This window comes from Eublepharis macularius, chromosome 8 (assembly GCF_028583425.1).
Source record: "Eublepharis macularius isolate TG4126 chromosome 8, MPM_Emac_v1.0, whole genome shotgun sequence".
Taxonomy (NCBI): Eukaryota; Metazoa; Chordata; class Lepidosauria; order Squamata; family Eublepharidae; genus Eublepharis; species Eublepharis macularius.
Window position 1 is genome coordinate 56522399 of NC_072797.1, and position 17098 is coordinate 56539496.

At 40.1% G+C, this 17098-nt stretch overlaps 1 protein-coding gene across 2 annotated transcripts in view; it reads left to right on the top strand.

Annotated features, from left to right (window-relative positions):
• LOC129334680 (uncharacterized) overlaps window positions 1–16822 on the top strand; it is an 82930-nt gene extending 66108 nt beyond the window's left edge. For both annotated transcript variants that reach the window (XM_054986926.1, XM_054986927.1), the window contains exons 10-12: window positions 6336–6483; window positions 6672–6812; window positions 14742–16822. In XM_054986926.1, the coding sequence (XP_054842901.1) occupies window positions 6336–6483; window positions 6672–6812; window positions 14742–15187 (735 nt within the window). In that variant the 3' untranslated portion in view covers window positions 15188–16822. The remainder of the gene's footprint in view (window positions 1–6335; window positions 6484–6671; window positions 6813–14741) is intronic.
• The last annotated feature ends 276 nt before the right edge of the window (window positions 16823–17098 follow it).

A 17098-nucleotide genomic window follows, 5' to 3' on the forward strand; every position in this document is an offset into this window, starting at 1 on the left:
CAGCAAAGAGAAGGCTATGTGAGAGGGATAACTAGCGAGATCCTCTACCAAGGAAACTAATGAGAGGTGGGTGTTTTCCAAATAAAGAGTAGTTTTTAATTAAAGGGGAAAACACACACAAAACAAGAGGCAAATAAACGGTTTTCACAAGCACACGAGTCCTAGAAAGCATTGAGGAAAAATGGAAATAGATTGCAGGATTTTGGGGTGATAGTTACTGATCAGAGGAACAGAGTAGTCTGCGCAGGAAGAGGGCTTCAAATGGCCAGCATTCTCGACCAGGAGAGGCTCAGAGAAACTATGAGAGCACTACGCTTGGGTTCCAGTAAGCGTGTACAATTTGACTGGTGCAAAGCCAGCATTCTTATAGGCAGGGCTCATTTTGAGGGGGAACGCGCAGGAACGCAGTTCCGGGAGTTCCCCAAAGAGGTCACATTCAGGTGGCCCTGCCCACCTCTTGGCCATTTTGGGCCAGTTTCATCCTGGATTGGGGCCGAAACAGCCCGGATCTGGCTTCTGAAGGGTGGTGGATCACTCTCCTGTTCAGCAGCGGCCCAATCCTGACCATTTTGGGCCCCTTTCCAGCCATTTTCAGCCCCTTTTTGCCATTTTGGTCCTAATTTCAGTCTGGAAAGGCCAGGATTGGGTCCAAAACAGCCAGGATAGGTGATGTCAGGGGTGTGGCATATGCAAATCAGTTATGCTAATGACACATTTCCAGTGATGACAAGGGGTGTGGCATATGCTAATGAGTTGTGCTAATGAGTTGTGCTAATGAGTTCCTCCAGCTCTTTTTCTACGAAATGACCCCTGCTTATAGGTCAATCTGTGCCTTGAGGCTGGTGTGTGACTTTAGCCAGTTAAGACAAAGACCTAAATGGTTGTCTCTTGGGATGGACATAAGGCTTGAATACCTTGATTGGTGCTGCCGGGGTGTGACAAAAGAGTTAGATTGACTGCTGGCATCTTACAAAGAAACTATAGTTAATTAAACATTCCCTCAGAGCTGCCCAATGAATTTAGAGTTTTGATTAAATGTTCCCAGGAAGAGTTTAAACTTATCAGAGCTGATTGATGGTCCTAAATTGCAGGACAGGATCTAATCTGTGGAAAGAGGGGAGATTGGAATGTTCAGTGAGAGGTGACTCACGAGTGCCTTTCTTGTCAAAGAACTGCACTCCAAGGCATAGGAGGCAGGAGACAATGACATCTAAACACTCGGCATTCCATTTGCATGGTGCATGGCATGAAACACGTTAGATATAGTGGCTCATGATTTTATATCATAAGCAGTTATTAAAGTGGCAGAGGCTAGACAGACTGCTCACAGCAGGTGAGCCAAGTCTCCATATGATGTTTTCTTCCTATACTTGCCCTGACTTTAGGAAGAGATTCTAGTCCCTCATGCTGAAATCCAACTAGCTCTATCTCCCCTCCCCTTCCCTTCTTGCAGCACCTTCTGCCATAAAGAAAAAAAAATCAGGAGCAGAAGCAGATTGGACAATTGAAATGACCCTGGAAATAAATTCCAGAGCGGCCCAATTTATGCTTCTGATCAGGTCGAAGGTACAGATCAAAGACTACAGAATTGATGCAATCTTTGGGGATCAATGCTAAACAGGTCTCCTTAGAAGTAAGACTTGTTTTATTCAATGAGACTTCTATTTTACTTGCATGTGTGCCTTTTAAAAATTTACATATAATTTGTAATGTCTGTTGCTGTAAATATATTCCTACTGGATAGTTAGTTCTATGTTTGTTTAATATTTTGTGTCAGTTTCCTTATATTTTGTCTCATCACTGTTTTCAGCTCTGTATCAGATTTCTGCTTATTTTCAAATTTCTGCATTTGTTATCCTATTGTGTTGTTTACTAACTGTCCTAACTGTTAATTGTATTGATGTACACTATGAAATCTACCTTGAGTCTCAGTGAGAAAGGCAAACTATAAATAACATAAATAATAATCAGAATAAATAGCAATAAAACAAGAGGCTTGCTGAATCGTATGACAGGTTTCTCTAGTACAGTGTTGTGTTTCCCATGTTGGCTAGCCAGTTGCTTCTGAGAATCCCACCAGCAGAGAATAAAGGCACAGCTACCCCACAGTTGCCCTCCAGAACTGGCATTCAAGAGTATACTGCCTCTTAACATGGAGGTTCTATTTGGCTATCATAGCTAATAGCCCCTCGTGGACCTGTCCACCACCACTTTTAAAGCCTTCTAAACCAGTGGATGTCATTGCTTATAGTAGTTTATTCAATGATTATACAGTTCATGGTACAGTAGTTCCTTTTGGCTGTTCTGAGCCCCAGATTAACTATGGGTGAACTCTGACAGTGAGGCAGAAAAAAATCCTCTTTATTTTTTCCACAACATTCAGTAGTTTATAAGCTTCTATATTTACATGGCTTATCTATCTGTATAAGCCTTCATACATGTGTAGAAGGAGCCTGGGTGGCTTTCCTCACCTCTTTCCAGTCAGTGTTCTTGCCTCAAATGCCCTCCTATTTATTAAAGATGCTTAAAATTCCTTGTTCTTTGTATCAGCCCCTGAAAATTCCCTTTATCAAATACTCAGTTTGTGTAGTCTGTATGTCTTAATATTTCTCTATATAGCCATGTGCCTACTTTTGTAATTTTATATCCCCCCACACACACTACACATGTATCTACCAGTACAGGATATACTTCTTACATCTGATGAAGTGGGGTCCAGTTGAATCTAGCATCTGATGAATCTAGCATCAAGTATCTGATGTCCTACCAATTCAAAGAAACAGTTTGATAGCCAGTTTGGTGTAGTGGTTAAGAGCGCGGGACTCTAATCTAGAGAGCCAGGTTTGATTCCCCACTCCTCCACTTGAAGCCAGCTGGGTGACCTTGGACTAGTCTCGGCTCTCTGGAGCTATCTCAGCCCCACCCACCTCACAGGGTGTTTTGTTGTGGGGATAATAATGACATATTTTGTAAACCGCTCTGAGTGGGCATTAAGTTTTCCTGAAGGGTGGCATATAAAGCGAATGTTGTTATTATTATTACAACAGCAACAATAATAATAACCCAGTGCTTAAACAGTGTTTAATATGCAATTAAAATCACATCCGATTATTTGGGAGTGGGAGCAGTTTTAACTTCTACAGAAGTCTAAACAAGATGTATTTTAAAAACAAATTATAGCTACATATTTAAGATAGAATATCGTTTGCTTTGATATTAATTGGAACTAAGGCATTCACCATTTCACATTCATAACTATTAAAACAGGTCACAGTGCATGGAAAGTGTTATGCCTGGAGCAGGGGGAATAACCCTTTTGCTAATTTGATAGATTCTTGGGAAATGCACATATACACCTTTTCTGAACATAATATGAAGAAAAGTTCTCAGTTTTGCAGTTAAATGTTTTAACTCCTCAGCCAGGGTAGGGGTAATGGGAGAGACAAACACAGGTAGAATGAGAGGGGGAGGGGAGAGGAATTAGGGCATACTAGATAGTTTGATGGGCCCATGTTTCCTTCCGCTTTGTAGCCATGGAGAGCTTTTTTAAAAAAAAATCGCTGCAAAAAAAGGCAGCAGATCACTGACTACCAGGAAGCTCTTTGCCTCCTGGGCTCTGCACCCCCTAATGGGGCAGGCAGAACTGTATGAAAAAAATGAAAAGCATTATCTTAATACATGATTTATTCAGGTTTGGGGCCCTCAAGAGCTGATGGGCCCCAGCAATTTTGTCCCCCTTGTCCTGTCTCTTGGTGGCCCTGGTGCAAAATGGTACACAAGCAGAAGAACAATTTGGATTTTCTCTCTCTCGTGTGAGGTGTAAAAGAGCCTTTCCATGAGCAGAAGATGCTTTCTTTCAAGCAGAAAGGCACCTTTAGTTCAGCCCATTCTCTTGTAGGCTTTGTTGCTTGCTTTCAGTTGACTCATCTTCAAATGATTTGATCTTGTGCCTGGGAAAGTACATGAGGTCACTGAGAGAGTCTGGCAGCCAACTCAGTCCTACTTTCTACAAATGGCAAAAATCTTGGAAGTCAAATATTTCTAAGGCCATTTCATAATATTTATTTTTCTGTGGGCCATTGAATTCCCTTAGGGGGCCAGGAAGCTAGCATTTAATGACTTTCTACAAAGGACTTGCCTTTATTTATTTATTTATTTTTGTTTATTTGCTGCTACTTGAAATCACAATGACAGTGTAAAGTTAGCAAATTACGTAGAAAATTAAAGCATTCATATTTTCCCAGTACATTCATATTATTTTAGTATTTGCTGTTGATCCAGGGTCAAGGATTTTGTTAATCTTGTGACGTGTGCAGCACCAAGAACATTATCAGGAAAAAAATATGGCTAAAGATGAAGTATGAAAAAAGCTATAGAATAATTTGTACTTTAGAAAGTATAAATTTATTTTTGTTGTAGTTCTTGGCTCTCTCCTCCTTCAGCTGTGCAAACTGGAGGATGGAATTGGGGAGTTGCTAAGCACTGTTGCAAAGATTATTACTTAGAATGGAAACAGGTTCTTGCCACATAAGCCTGTTTTACAAAACGGTAAACTCATCTATAAAGGACACCATTTAAATAATTTATATGAGTGGTTTAGGTTAGATTTATGTACTAAACTTTTGGGGATTGAAATACTGGTAATGTTTACTGGATCATAAGATATTCACCTCTGACAGATATGTCTGGGGAGGCCACAGTGAATGAGGGCAGGTGGCCTGTGGGTAACTTCCCCACATGTTTCGCAATCAGAACGATGTCACTCTAAGTGTTAAGGAACAGCTACTGGCAAGAGGAGCTAAAGTGGAGCTACTCGGCTACTGGTAAGTGGAGCTGAAGACAGTTTGGTGAGCTGTCATTGCTCCCTTGTCATCCATCTATGTCTCTATAGAAGGAACTCATGAAGATATGGATGCTGGTAGAGCAACTCTTTAAAAACTTGCCCATTGAAAACTTGCCCACTTTAACTTTAAATAAATCCTACCTACATTATTCAATGAATCCTGTTTCATATGCATGCTATTAAAAAGGTGTTACAGTAGTGTTTATATGTAGGAGCAGGGTTTAATTGTTCCATTTCATTCCACTTCAGCCAATGCTGAGGTGTACAAAAATACCATTTTACTTTTTTTTTTGACATATGCAAAACTGACTTTCCTGTTTGTGCTCCTCAGGTAAATGTTTCTTGGCTTCACTGGAATTCTCAACAGATGCACTTTGAATGAATTTATTAATTTGAGAGTATTCTTACTTTTCCTAAAATAGGAGATATGATGCCTTGGAGGCATATAAAGTGTTGGATTGAGCAGATAATTTCTGCTACTGGTTGCAGATCTCTGGTTCCCCTTTCATGCTGTTTTTTTTTGGGGGGGGGGGTCCCCTGCCCCCCAGAAGCAGCCTTTGGAAAGCATATTGGGCTGCAGCAGGAGGGGAAAGTGTTGAGGATCTGTTTCACTGATGGGAAATCTCTTCTTACCATGGAGTTTTTCAGAGAATCCAACCCAAGGCATACAAGACTCTTCCAAAATTCTGTTGTTATATGAAAACATTAGTAAAGAATATGAACAATGGATGGATACAGAAGAAATCCTATGTATGCAACCTTGTATTCCAATGCATAAACATAGAAACATAAAGCTGGAAGTGATCCCAAGGATCATCGAGTCCAGCTTCCTGCACAATGCAGGAAATTCACAGCTAGCTCCTCACCACTCCCCCATTGATCCCCACTCTGTGCCTGGAGGAAGGCAAAAACTTCCAGGATCCCTGGCCAATCTAGTCTGGAGGAAAATTGCATTCTGACCCCAAAATGGCGCTCAGCATTACTCTGGGTATGTAAGAAAAGGCCACAAGAGCCTAGCACTGGCTCAACCCTTTCTACTCTCTCTCATGATCTGTGTAAAGAAAAGTATGCGTAATAAATAGCTAATAATTACTGATGGTAATAGTTTTATGACTGACTGAAACATTTATATAATGACTTCCTCCTGAGATTGAGGTGGCTTTCAATATGCTAAAATAGCAAAGCCATATAAAACTCAATAGGCATAAAAATATAACAGTAATAATTTCATGAAAAGAGCCAGACCCCGACCTACCAAAACTAAAATATAATCTCTATTTGTCAGGGGTTTTTTTTAAGTCCTGTGAAAAGGACCACCTTGTGCGTTTTCGGCATGGAAGATGCCTTCCTCACATGTTCAGGCAGGCTATCCATAATGTTGAGCTGACTGGAAAAGTCAGGACTCGGGCAGCATGAGAGCAAATGGAACCATGGAAGGGAATGCAGAGGGGGCATTTTGATGAACTGAAAGGAGTTTTTTTTTCTTTTTTAGATACAAGCTTTGCAAGCTGAACTTAATTTCCACAGAAATTTATATAACCTCCAAGTTAAGTACACCGATGCTGTTTTCAGTGGGATAAAGCAAGCATACCACAGGTTTCAAGATAATGTCACAATGGTGCTGTGTTTACCTCTACAAGGTAAAATGTCTGAGAAGAGCATTGTAAGAGCATTATAAACAAAACTGAGTTTCTAAAGACTGACTAAATACAGATCTTTGCTATAAACAATTCAAATATCAAGAATCTTTTGTTCTGTAAATAGCATTTCTGTTTTGACTACTAAATGCAGGTGGGAATAGGTGATGATTTTCCATTTCTTCTTGCAGACATTTTTCCTTCTTACACAAAACTTAAAACAGAAGCTTCAGAGGCTGCTTTAAGAGAATTTCTCACAGCTTTTAGAAATAATGCTGAGCAGATCCAATACGCAGTTGAAACTTTGACTGCAGTGAATCAGCAGCATGAAGGTAAGTATGTTATTTGTGCTATTTGGGATGAGAAAAAGGCATATGGTTGTTTTCTTATGGTGGCTTGGGTTGGATCCTGCCAGCTTGTCTACTGAGGGCCAAGCTACACATGACGAATGACACTTGAACGGCAAGTGGATTGAGTGGAGGGCAAGTGAACAGGGAGAAATACACTTGCTGTTCAAGTGTCATTCGTCACTTGTAGCTTGGCCCTTAATCTCTCCTCATCCCTCCTCCTCACTGAAGCAACTCTCACAGAAATGACACTCCAGAGTTTCACATTAGAATTTCAGTAACTGGGTTTGAACTCTTGACGTGCCCTAAGTATTTCTACAGGCTAACAGCTAGCAATGGGAAGGCTGCAGGGGAATGTGTCATTTCACAGGCACAGGGCAATTCTGTGCCATGGATATACAGCTGGAGAGAACAAAGAGATACCAGCTCAAACCAGAGCAAGAGAGTCACATCTAGGAATACAGAGTTTAAGTAATCAAAGGGTAGATAGTATCACTTCCCTTTGAAGAGAAAGATGAACCAAAAGGGGATGATCAAAAGGACAGTATACTGTGGCAATGAGGAAGAAGCGGTTAGTTGCTCCTAGCCAATTTGTCTTAAGCCATGAAGGACTAGAGACTCCATTTTGACCACATATTGAAGGACAATGAGAGAAGTCCTAACTCTGAAAACAGGTATAATAATAACAACAACAACATTTGATTTATATATCGCCCTTCAGGATGATTTAACACCCACTCAGAGTGGTTTACAAAGTATGTTGTTATTATCCCCACAACAAAACATCCTGTGAGGTGGGTGGGGCTGAGAGAGCTAGAAGCTGTGATTGACCCAAGGTCACTCAGCTGGCTTCAAGTGGAGGAGTGAGGAATCAAACCCGGTTCTCCAGATTAGAGTCCTGCGCTCTTAACCACTACACCAAACTGGCTCTCTAATACAACTTAGGTCTTGTGCCTCCAAGGAGAAAGTGCCTTTATTGTTTTAATAAACCTTTATAATTCGAATGCTGGAAGTCTGATTTCTGAACCCAAGCCAGGCCTGACTTAGTCACATTTACCAAAGGAGAAGAGGAGGGGGCAGATTGAGCCTTCCGTCCCACTTATGCAAATGTGGATTTGTCATTCCTTTGGTAGCTAGAAAGAGTGAGGAGGCAGAAGGGGAGTGGAGGCTGAGCCTTTTAGTGTCACCGAACAAGTGAATGGCTGGAGTCCCAATCCTCTGTCGCTGGCAACCTTATTATAATTGGGTGGTGTGCAAGTAGGGGTTAAAGGGGAGTAAGGGAGCGAAGGGCCTTGTCAGGGATATCCATGAACTCTCTGAACTCCTGATATGTGAGGAAACGGGTCCTCCAGAGGACCGTTTCTCGACTCCATCATAGCCCTTTCCAGTGGCTTTCCTTTTTTAAAAATGTGGAGGAGAACAGTTCTTAGGCACCATATGCTACTGGGCTTTCCTTAACTCTTGGTGGCACTTGAATCCAGAGTAGCTGAATTTATTTTATTCTTCCATGTCTACCCTTCTGCAAACAAAGAGTAGCTTTTGGATTTTAGTTTTGCTTTAACATTACAAAGTTGAGAGGAAAGTAACAAATAATATATGCTAAATTAGTTCTTATTGTAGTGATGGATATTTGAAGCAATGAAAGTGTTGCAAATAAAACGCTGATTATGTCAAGCACTTTGGTAGCCTAGATGGGCTGGTTACAAGTGCAACACTACAGGATGTACTGCTGTTCCAGAATAGGGGGACTTGAGCACTCTAGCAGCAAACTGCCTGTTTTTAAAATCAGAGTATAAGGCGACTCCAAATGCCACAGAATTGGCTGAGACCAATGTTTTCATGTTATGAGAAAACATTCATGAAGTACTGCCTGGCCGCTTGATCTGGAAAAATAGTATTTTTTCTAACACAAAAATGGAAATGTCAAAGTTTTGGCAATGTGAAGTGAGAATCAGATGTACCTGTTGGATGACAAACTTTCATTGCATATTATCACTGAAAGCTAAAGTTCTGAACTACAGAGCTTGGTAAAGGCTTTGATTTTATCCATATTTATTCACCCAGAAAATAATTTAGTTTAAAGGAGAAAATAATTTTAATTTTGATGTTTTGTCTACATTTAGACAGAAGTCACCCACTAGGGAGACCAGCTTCATCTCGATCCCGTAGCTTGATCTGAAACCAGACTGAAAGGGGTCGGAGGGAGATGATTTATCTGGGAAGGCCTGGAGCTACTTGCAGCCCCTTTTTTGTCATTTTACCCAGGAAGTACTGGTGATAATTTGCCACATCATTCTACCCTAGGAATGGTTAATCACGGTCTACACATATAAAACACATATAGAGGATACTTATTTGAGGTATTATTTTATATATACAGTGTATATAAAATCAGCATAATTAAATTCATTTTAAGAAATCATTCAAGCATGAAATTATCAGTCTTTCATGTTTTTGTCATCAGTATCAGAATAAGTTAGCTGGAAGCCAAGGAGTCATGAGCAGGGTTTTTCCTCATATCTATTTCTTCTCTTCTCATTTTATGTCAGAGGCACTTCCTGGAGGAGGCTTTTAGGAGAAGCTTTGTAGTGACTGTGAGGGACATATTTGTGGAAGGTCCACATGACATTTTAGATCCTACTCGTTGCTTTCAGGTAGTATTTAAAATGGTCTTATGTTGGTATATCCTTCTCTTTACTGAATGCATTCTATTTCATATCATTTAGTAGAACTTAGGCCCATTCTGCACTGCACACTTTAAGCCGGCGATGCTGAGCATTCACGGCAATTGGTGCTGAAACATCTTGGGGTCCCATCATTCTGCACTGCATGACCTCGAGGCAATTTGGTGTCTGCTGACAAGTTGAGATATGTTAGTTTGGAGCCACATTTTGGGGTGACTGGAACTGACTTTTTTTAAAAAAAAAATTTGCATCCATTGTAACAATGCAATGTTCGATTCCCACCACACCCCGGTATTTGCTGATTGGGCTGTCCCATGCCCACTGGAGAGGAAATTGTTGGCAGACTTCGGGGGGGAAACATACTTTCTGTGCTTGTTCCACTCTCATTTTTTCACAAGCCAAGCCAGGAAAGGGTTAAAATACTGCTGCTGCTTCATTCCCTCCCAGCAGCTTTCAGTTTGGTGTAGTGGTTAAGAGCACAGGACTCTAATCTGCAGAACCGGGTTTGATTCCCCACTCCTCCACTTGAAGCCAGCTGGGTGACCTTGGGTCAGTCGCAGCTTCTAGCTCTCTCAGCCCCACCCACCTCACAGGCTGTTTTGTTGTGGGGATAATAGTAACATACTTTGAGTGGGTGTTAAGTCATCCTGAAGGGCAGTATATAAATTGAATGTTATTATTATTATTATCATCCCTGCCACTTTGTTTCCCAAATTCTGAACAGCCGGGAGAGAGGGAGGGAAAAGCAGCCATTTAATCCTTTCCTGGCTTTTAAAGCCAGGAGGGAATGTAGCAACATTAGGTCTCGTTCCTAGCTTAATAAGAGAGTATGTGCATACCTGGGAGGAAGGAAGTGAACAGAGAAACAGCTTTATGACCCTTACCTTCCTTTACTGATAAAAATGGTGGGAAAGGAGTTCAAAGACCTGAGGAGGGTGGGAGTGGTTACCGGCGGACAGACCAATCAGCTCCTGGGGGAAATGAAGAGGGAGGCACAAAAAGCAGAATGGGAGTTTTTAATTCTGCACGGACATAACATGTGCCAGCAGCAACTGTGCAGTGGCTTGAAAAAAATCATGGAATGTGTACAGGGGGAAAAATTGAGGAAAAGATGAACAAAAATAGTTTCTGCTTCCCATGACTCCCTTGCATGTACGAAACTCTGGAGAACATGGGAAGCAGAATAGATTCTGGAATACTGTGTAAAGTGGCCATATGGAAAACACCATAATTCTAGATAGGGGCAGACTTCAACTATAGAGAAGACTTTGTCCCACATAATTACTTACCTGCACAGAAATTGTTAGTGATGGGACTTGCATTCTGAGCTTGATTCAGAGTGGAGCTCTGGAAAGATGAGGTATTTACAGGTGTTTTACAAGGCCAGTTTCAAATCTGTCCCTTCGCTTGCCATGTGGTAGCCGTTGCAATGGCTGATAGTAATCAGCCATTCTACTAATGGCCAGGAAAAGTCCCTCTCCCAGCCCTCAGCATGTTGGACACTATTTCAGCAGAAGTTGACCTGTACCTAAAATACTGTGGAAAATGTAGTCCATGGGGTGCCAAATTTAGAGAATTTACAGGTTATAGTGCTTATATCATTGGGATGGATCCAAACAGGTCCTTTATTCAATTTTATACAAGTTCTTTAATTACTACAGCTGGCATTGCACATGGTTTTTGACCATGGAGGTCCCACAATCCCCTCATTAGTCTTTTTGTAGTCCAGGGCCATCTTCCTTTTTCACCAGCAGAAAAGCTGGCTGGATCCAACCCATTGTGTTGCAAATGAACATTATGAACTGCCAAATGTTATAAGACTGTGGAACAGAGATCTAAAAATCACATGAAAGACTTACATTGTCCAGTACACTTCAGGTGGATGTCAACACAAAGTGCCTCCTAAGTGAACCCTTGGCAATTGTTCCAAATTATTATTAGCATATGATTTTTATTTTATTCATTAAAGTCACTGAAGGTTCTTCTGCTTTTTGGATCAGTGGGAAATGGTCATTTGAAAATGTTAGCAATAGCTAATGCTCTTCTGGATTTTTAACCAGCTTCTTCTTACGACTTCATGGTGGTTATGTGGTCCACCTCCTTGCACATTTTATCCTTCTATCTTCTGTGAGGGAGGTTGGGCTGCAAGATAATAACTGGTTTAGAATTATCCAGCTAGCTTCGTGGTGAGTGGGGATTTGAATTTGAGCTTCCTCAGAGTTGCCTGTATCCCACTGGATTCTTAGACTTACCTGCAATTATTTTACCACTATTGATGTGTTTCACAGCAACAATGGTGCTAAACTTTTACAGTTGGTGCCATATAGCCATGCCAGATGTCTTATAGTGCAAAAATGCAGAAAACAGATACAAGTTATAATTTTTTCAAAGATTTAATGATATGCATCTCAATCTATAGGGATAAAAAATGCCTGGATTGTCTTTTCCCTTTGCAAAACATGCTGAAAGCAGGAATTGAATTATTCTCAGAAGCATTACTTTATAAAGAAGAGTACTCTATCAGTGGTAAATGCTTAAGGAGCCTATTTAAAATAATTTTGGTTTTGAAGCAATAAAATACTTTGTTTTTTGTACTGGGAGGCTATATTTCTGCAATACAAGTTCTATTTAGAGGATTTCTAGGTATCTCACATTCATATTAGCTGCCTGTTTCAAGGAAGCCTACTGACTTCAAAGAGTGATGTAGCCATCATGATAGAATGGGGTAACTGGGATTCAGGAAGGCAGCTGAACTTAGCAAAATGGATGAACATTTGGCTGCCTCAGTTCTTCCAGATGTCTATTCCTGCACATAAGTGGAGGAGTACTGATCCAATTGTGTGTGTGTGTGTAAGTTTGTGCAATTGGGTGTGTAGCTGAGGTTCTCATTGACGTTCATGTTATAGATATTATCCAGTAGATGCCTGTGATATTCACCATCCAAAAATTGGTTGGTGGAGTAATAACATTTTCAAGCAACAAAATAGTTTACTTTGAGATCTGAACAAATCCCGTAACAGAAATGCTATTTACAGAATTTCCTTACTTCACTCTGCAAATGAGTAACAAACATCTATTAGTTACTTTTGCACCAATGTTCAAATGCATACAGAATTTTCTCCCTTAGTCTGGTATTTCTTAAACCTCTTGTGTAACTATGTTGCTGTAATCTAGAAGAGGTCTTACTTAGTCGTCTAGTCTACGGATTTACAAGTGATAAAGTCCAGCATGGAAAAGCAAGTTAATCTTAGTAAATTTACATATTTGATTTTCAAGTAGTAAATAAGACACAGCAAAAGTTCCTCCTTAGTTTGGATTTATGCTAGCAAGATATTCTATATATTTTACTTAACCTTAAACCAGTTGTAAGTTTTCTGTGGCTCAGTGTGTTTTTTTTAAAAGTTTTTTAAAAAAGGTCATTTAAGGAGTATTGAGATTCCTATCACATGTAGCAGATCAAAATTTGTCATGTGCTAGAGTCCTCTTTTTTATTCTAATGTAAAATCTCAGACCAATTCTGGCTTTCGTTGATAATGACAGATAACCATGACGTTTTGCTGTGTAAGATATAATAAAGTGTTCTCTAGCTTTATTTTTATTTATTTTATTATTTTATTTACCTTCAATTTCTATTCCGCCCTCCCTGAACTGGCAGGCTCAGGGTGGATTACATTCTATAAAACAGCACATTAATAACAATGATTTCAATTTTTTAAAATTAAACAACAATATAAAAACAGTACAATAGAAGTATTTAAAAGTACAAGGAAGGAAGCGCAGGAGTAATCAGTTTATCAATTTCATTCCATCACTAATCCACCATATTAAGATTCCTTGCATAGTTGGTTAAAAGAACCACTTCGCACTTAGATCACAGTTAGAGTGTAATGCACAATGTAATGTGAAATAGAGTGTTCTCTAGTAGAAGTGAGCACGGACCGGAAAAACCTCACAGACCACCAGCCAGTGGTCTGTTGATTTTCATGGACCATGGACCACGAACTTTCCATGGACCAGCCCCCATTCATGGACCAGTTTGTTGGTCCATGGTTTGTCACTTCTGGCAGCCCTGTCTCTGCCCCCTTCAGACTCAGAGAGCCCAAACTTGCAGAGAATCTTCAGCAGCCTCTTCTCTAGCCACTGTCCAAATTTGGTCAAGATTGCATTTCAGACGTCCAAGTTACAGACCCCCAAAGTGGCCACCCCCAGGAAACTTCCAGTAGATACCGGAGTAACAAATGCCAATTGACTTGCATTGGCTAGCAGTACCAAAAAGCTGCAATTAGGCAAAATCAAACAGAAAAGGGTGGGGGACGATCCCCCTCACCTACCACACAGACACCTTCCCAGACATTGCCTAGGGAATTTATTCTTCCTCTTTGCTCGCATAGAAAAGAATGAGAGCTCTCTAGTTGGCAGGCAGAGCTGCCTATCAAGGTTTTGAAGGCTAAGATTGGTGTTTCCATGGCTGCAGAACATCCACCCCTCCATTGCCTAGGGAATTAATTCTTCTTGCTCACATAGAGCAGAATGGGAGCTATCTGGTTGGCAGGCAGAGCTGCCTATCAAGGTTTTGAGGGTTAAGATTGGCTGCAGAATGTCCACCCCTCCCTTGTAGAATGAGAAGTCTCTGGTTGGCAGGCAGAGCTGTCTATCAAGGTTTTGAGGGCTAAGATTGGCTGCAGAACATCCACCCCTTCATTGCCTAGGGAATTCATTCTTGCTCCTTGCTCCATGGAGCAGAATAGGAGTTCTTTGCTCGGCAGACAGAGCTACCGATTAAGTTTTTAAGTCTGCAAAGGTCTGCAGACATCTTCTCCATTGCCTAGGGAATTGATAGATCAGCTTCAGGATGTCTGGACTCACAGACCAACAGACCGGTCCAAACGGACCAAAATTCATGAAAAAGGTGAGTCCCATGAACTGTGTTCACAAACCATGAACTGGGCTGTGAAAAATTTTGGTCTGTTTTCTGGACCATGCCCACCTCTATTCTCTAGCCTTGTTTTTAGATCAGTTTCAGTTTTACTCGGTTCATAATATGACCTTGTTTTGGAGTTCTAGTTGTTAAGATACAATATTTATACCTTGACTCATATGTTTTGAACACCATCAAAGCAATTTATGCTTTTAGACTTTAATATGGGAAACTGTTTCAAATATATGCCTGCTATTGTTGCTTATCCTATTGGTACAGTAGTTTCCTATTTTCTTTTAATTTTCTCTTAAGGTGAAGAGGCCTTGTCAAGGTTTGGAAAAGAGTTCTTCCTATCTTTGGAACGTTCACTAAAAGCATGTGGGGAACAACGGGATAAAGCAGCCAGTGAAGTAGAAACTTTACAAAATGAACTGGACCATGCCTTAGAAACCATGCAAAATTTAAAGGAACAAAAGGGAATAAAATCAGTGCCTAGTCAGCATTTTCCAAAGCATGAAGATGGCAAGATGGAAGAAATAAAAGCATGTGGCTTGGATGTACTTTCAAAAAAAAAATCTGAACCCAATTCACCATCCAACTTACCAAAACTTGCTCCTGCTGAAAAAAACAAATTGAATAGCTCATCTTCCAAGCTAAAACTGGAAAATTCTGATGGTGTCACTGTTCAGCAGAAAGGGAAACACATTTACAGGAGCAAGAGTATGAAGACCACTGCCAGGCCACCTTGGCAAGATTAAATATAGCTTTTCTCTAAGAGGGTCTTAACCTTATTACAACTTTTACAATAAGCCAGGGAGCAATACAGTACAGCTTTGAGCAGCTGGTGCCTCAGGGAGATGCAGATTTTGCAGTGTCACTTTTGCACTTTAAATGGCTTCTTGGAGCCACTTCAGACATGCCAGATGGATCATGTAAACAACTTATTTGAAAAACTGAAGCAACCCTCATGCTATTTTGATGAGACATAGGCGCAAACTGAAGCACTACAGTCATGTCTGAAAACGAAAAAAAATGTAATGCCAACACTGCAATAATCTGTCTCAAATAGAAAATATATATAAAAATCCATGACCTCAAGTTTTGCTGTAGACAGGGTTACTCTCTGAGTAGAACAACTCCAACAATAATTGCACATTTCTTCAGTCACTCCTAGCAGATCAATTATGTTATTTTTAAAGGTAACATGAGAAGAATCCAGTATAGTACTCAATCACGAATAAGAGTTTGATCAGGCTAAAGAGTGCTTGCCGCATAGCAGTTTGGAAAAGATTTAAATTATGTATCAGTACACATCTGACTACTCTCTCAAATCACCAGCTTCCTCCCTGTGGTTGAAACACATAACAGTTCAGTATATGGGAGTTTCTCACAACAGATGGAGGGTTGCTGTGCTGGACTTGCGAAAGGCTTTTGGTGTCCAGGTGTCAGTAGAGGAAGTGCCTTCTGTTTCTAATGCTTCCTCCTGTTTGAACCAAGATCACACGTGGTGGTATCTTGAATGTACCCAGTGATACTTGCCTTTTATATAGTAGGATAGTCACTCAATTTTCATATAGGGATTTCTGTGCTTCCCACCTTCTCCTACATATACCAGGTAGTATATCTTTCAGTCGTATTAGACTGTGAAGCTGTTCCACAGAAATAATTACATTCATTACAATTTTATTTATTTTTTTTAATTTTATTTGTTTCTTTATTTAAAACATTTATATCCTGCCTTTCCACAATGCCCAAAGTGACTTACAAAACATAAACATATGTAAAAGTTCCAAACACTAGCTCAGTAAAAGAATAACAAAATAATTTTTAAAAACTTCAATGAAAACTTTACTATCAGCTGAGTGTTTGAGGGAACAAAAAGGTCTTAAAATGCTTCCTGAAAGTAAGATTGCCTCCAGTGTGAATTCTAGGGAGGGAATTCCATAGGAAAGGTTCAGTCTCACCGACGGTTTTGTTTCCACTGTCATTTTCATTCCCACGACCTGACCTAGATTCAATTAAGAAACTGGATTTCTTTCCACCTTCTACTTCTAAAGAAAATATGTGCCTTTCCCAAACAAATACTTGTGGTTGAAAACAATTCCTGCTGCAGGTTAGTCATGTGTATCATTGACTCAAAGTAAGTACAGTTCTCCTTAAATGGCCATGGCTATCTGAGAAATGTGTGCTTGTTTTGCTTTTCCCTTGGCTTGCTATCGTTGAAAGAAATACTCTGGGCTCTCTGCTTATGAGACACATAAAACAATGGACTGTCCAGAATGACAGAATGAAAAACAAGAATGGCATTCAAAATGTTTACCAGTTGTAAGTGCTTTATGAAGAGCCCTCATTTTTCTTATTGCCATAAATGGTTTTATTGCCTTTTAATGTATTGGGGAAAAATTAAAATAATCTTTTTACAAAAGTTCTGAAGATGAACATGTTTGTATTTTCTTGTTAATAAATTAAACAGAATGCATCCTAATGCATATGTTTATTACTTGGTTCCCACACCAAGCCTTTAGTGGGAGGATTTTTCCAAAAGTCTTTATTGCAGGTGACTGAAAAAATATACAAGAACCTAATGTCAACTTCCACTGCCCTTTCACAGGTAAGTGGTCTAAACACTATGTATTGAATTTTGAGTGATGTTAGCTGCTTTGGGATAC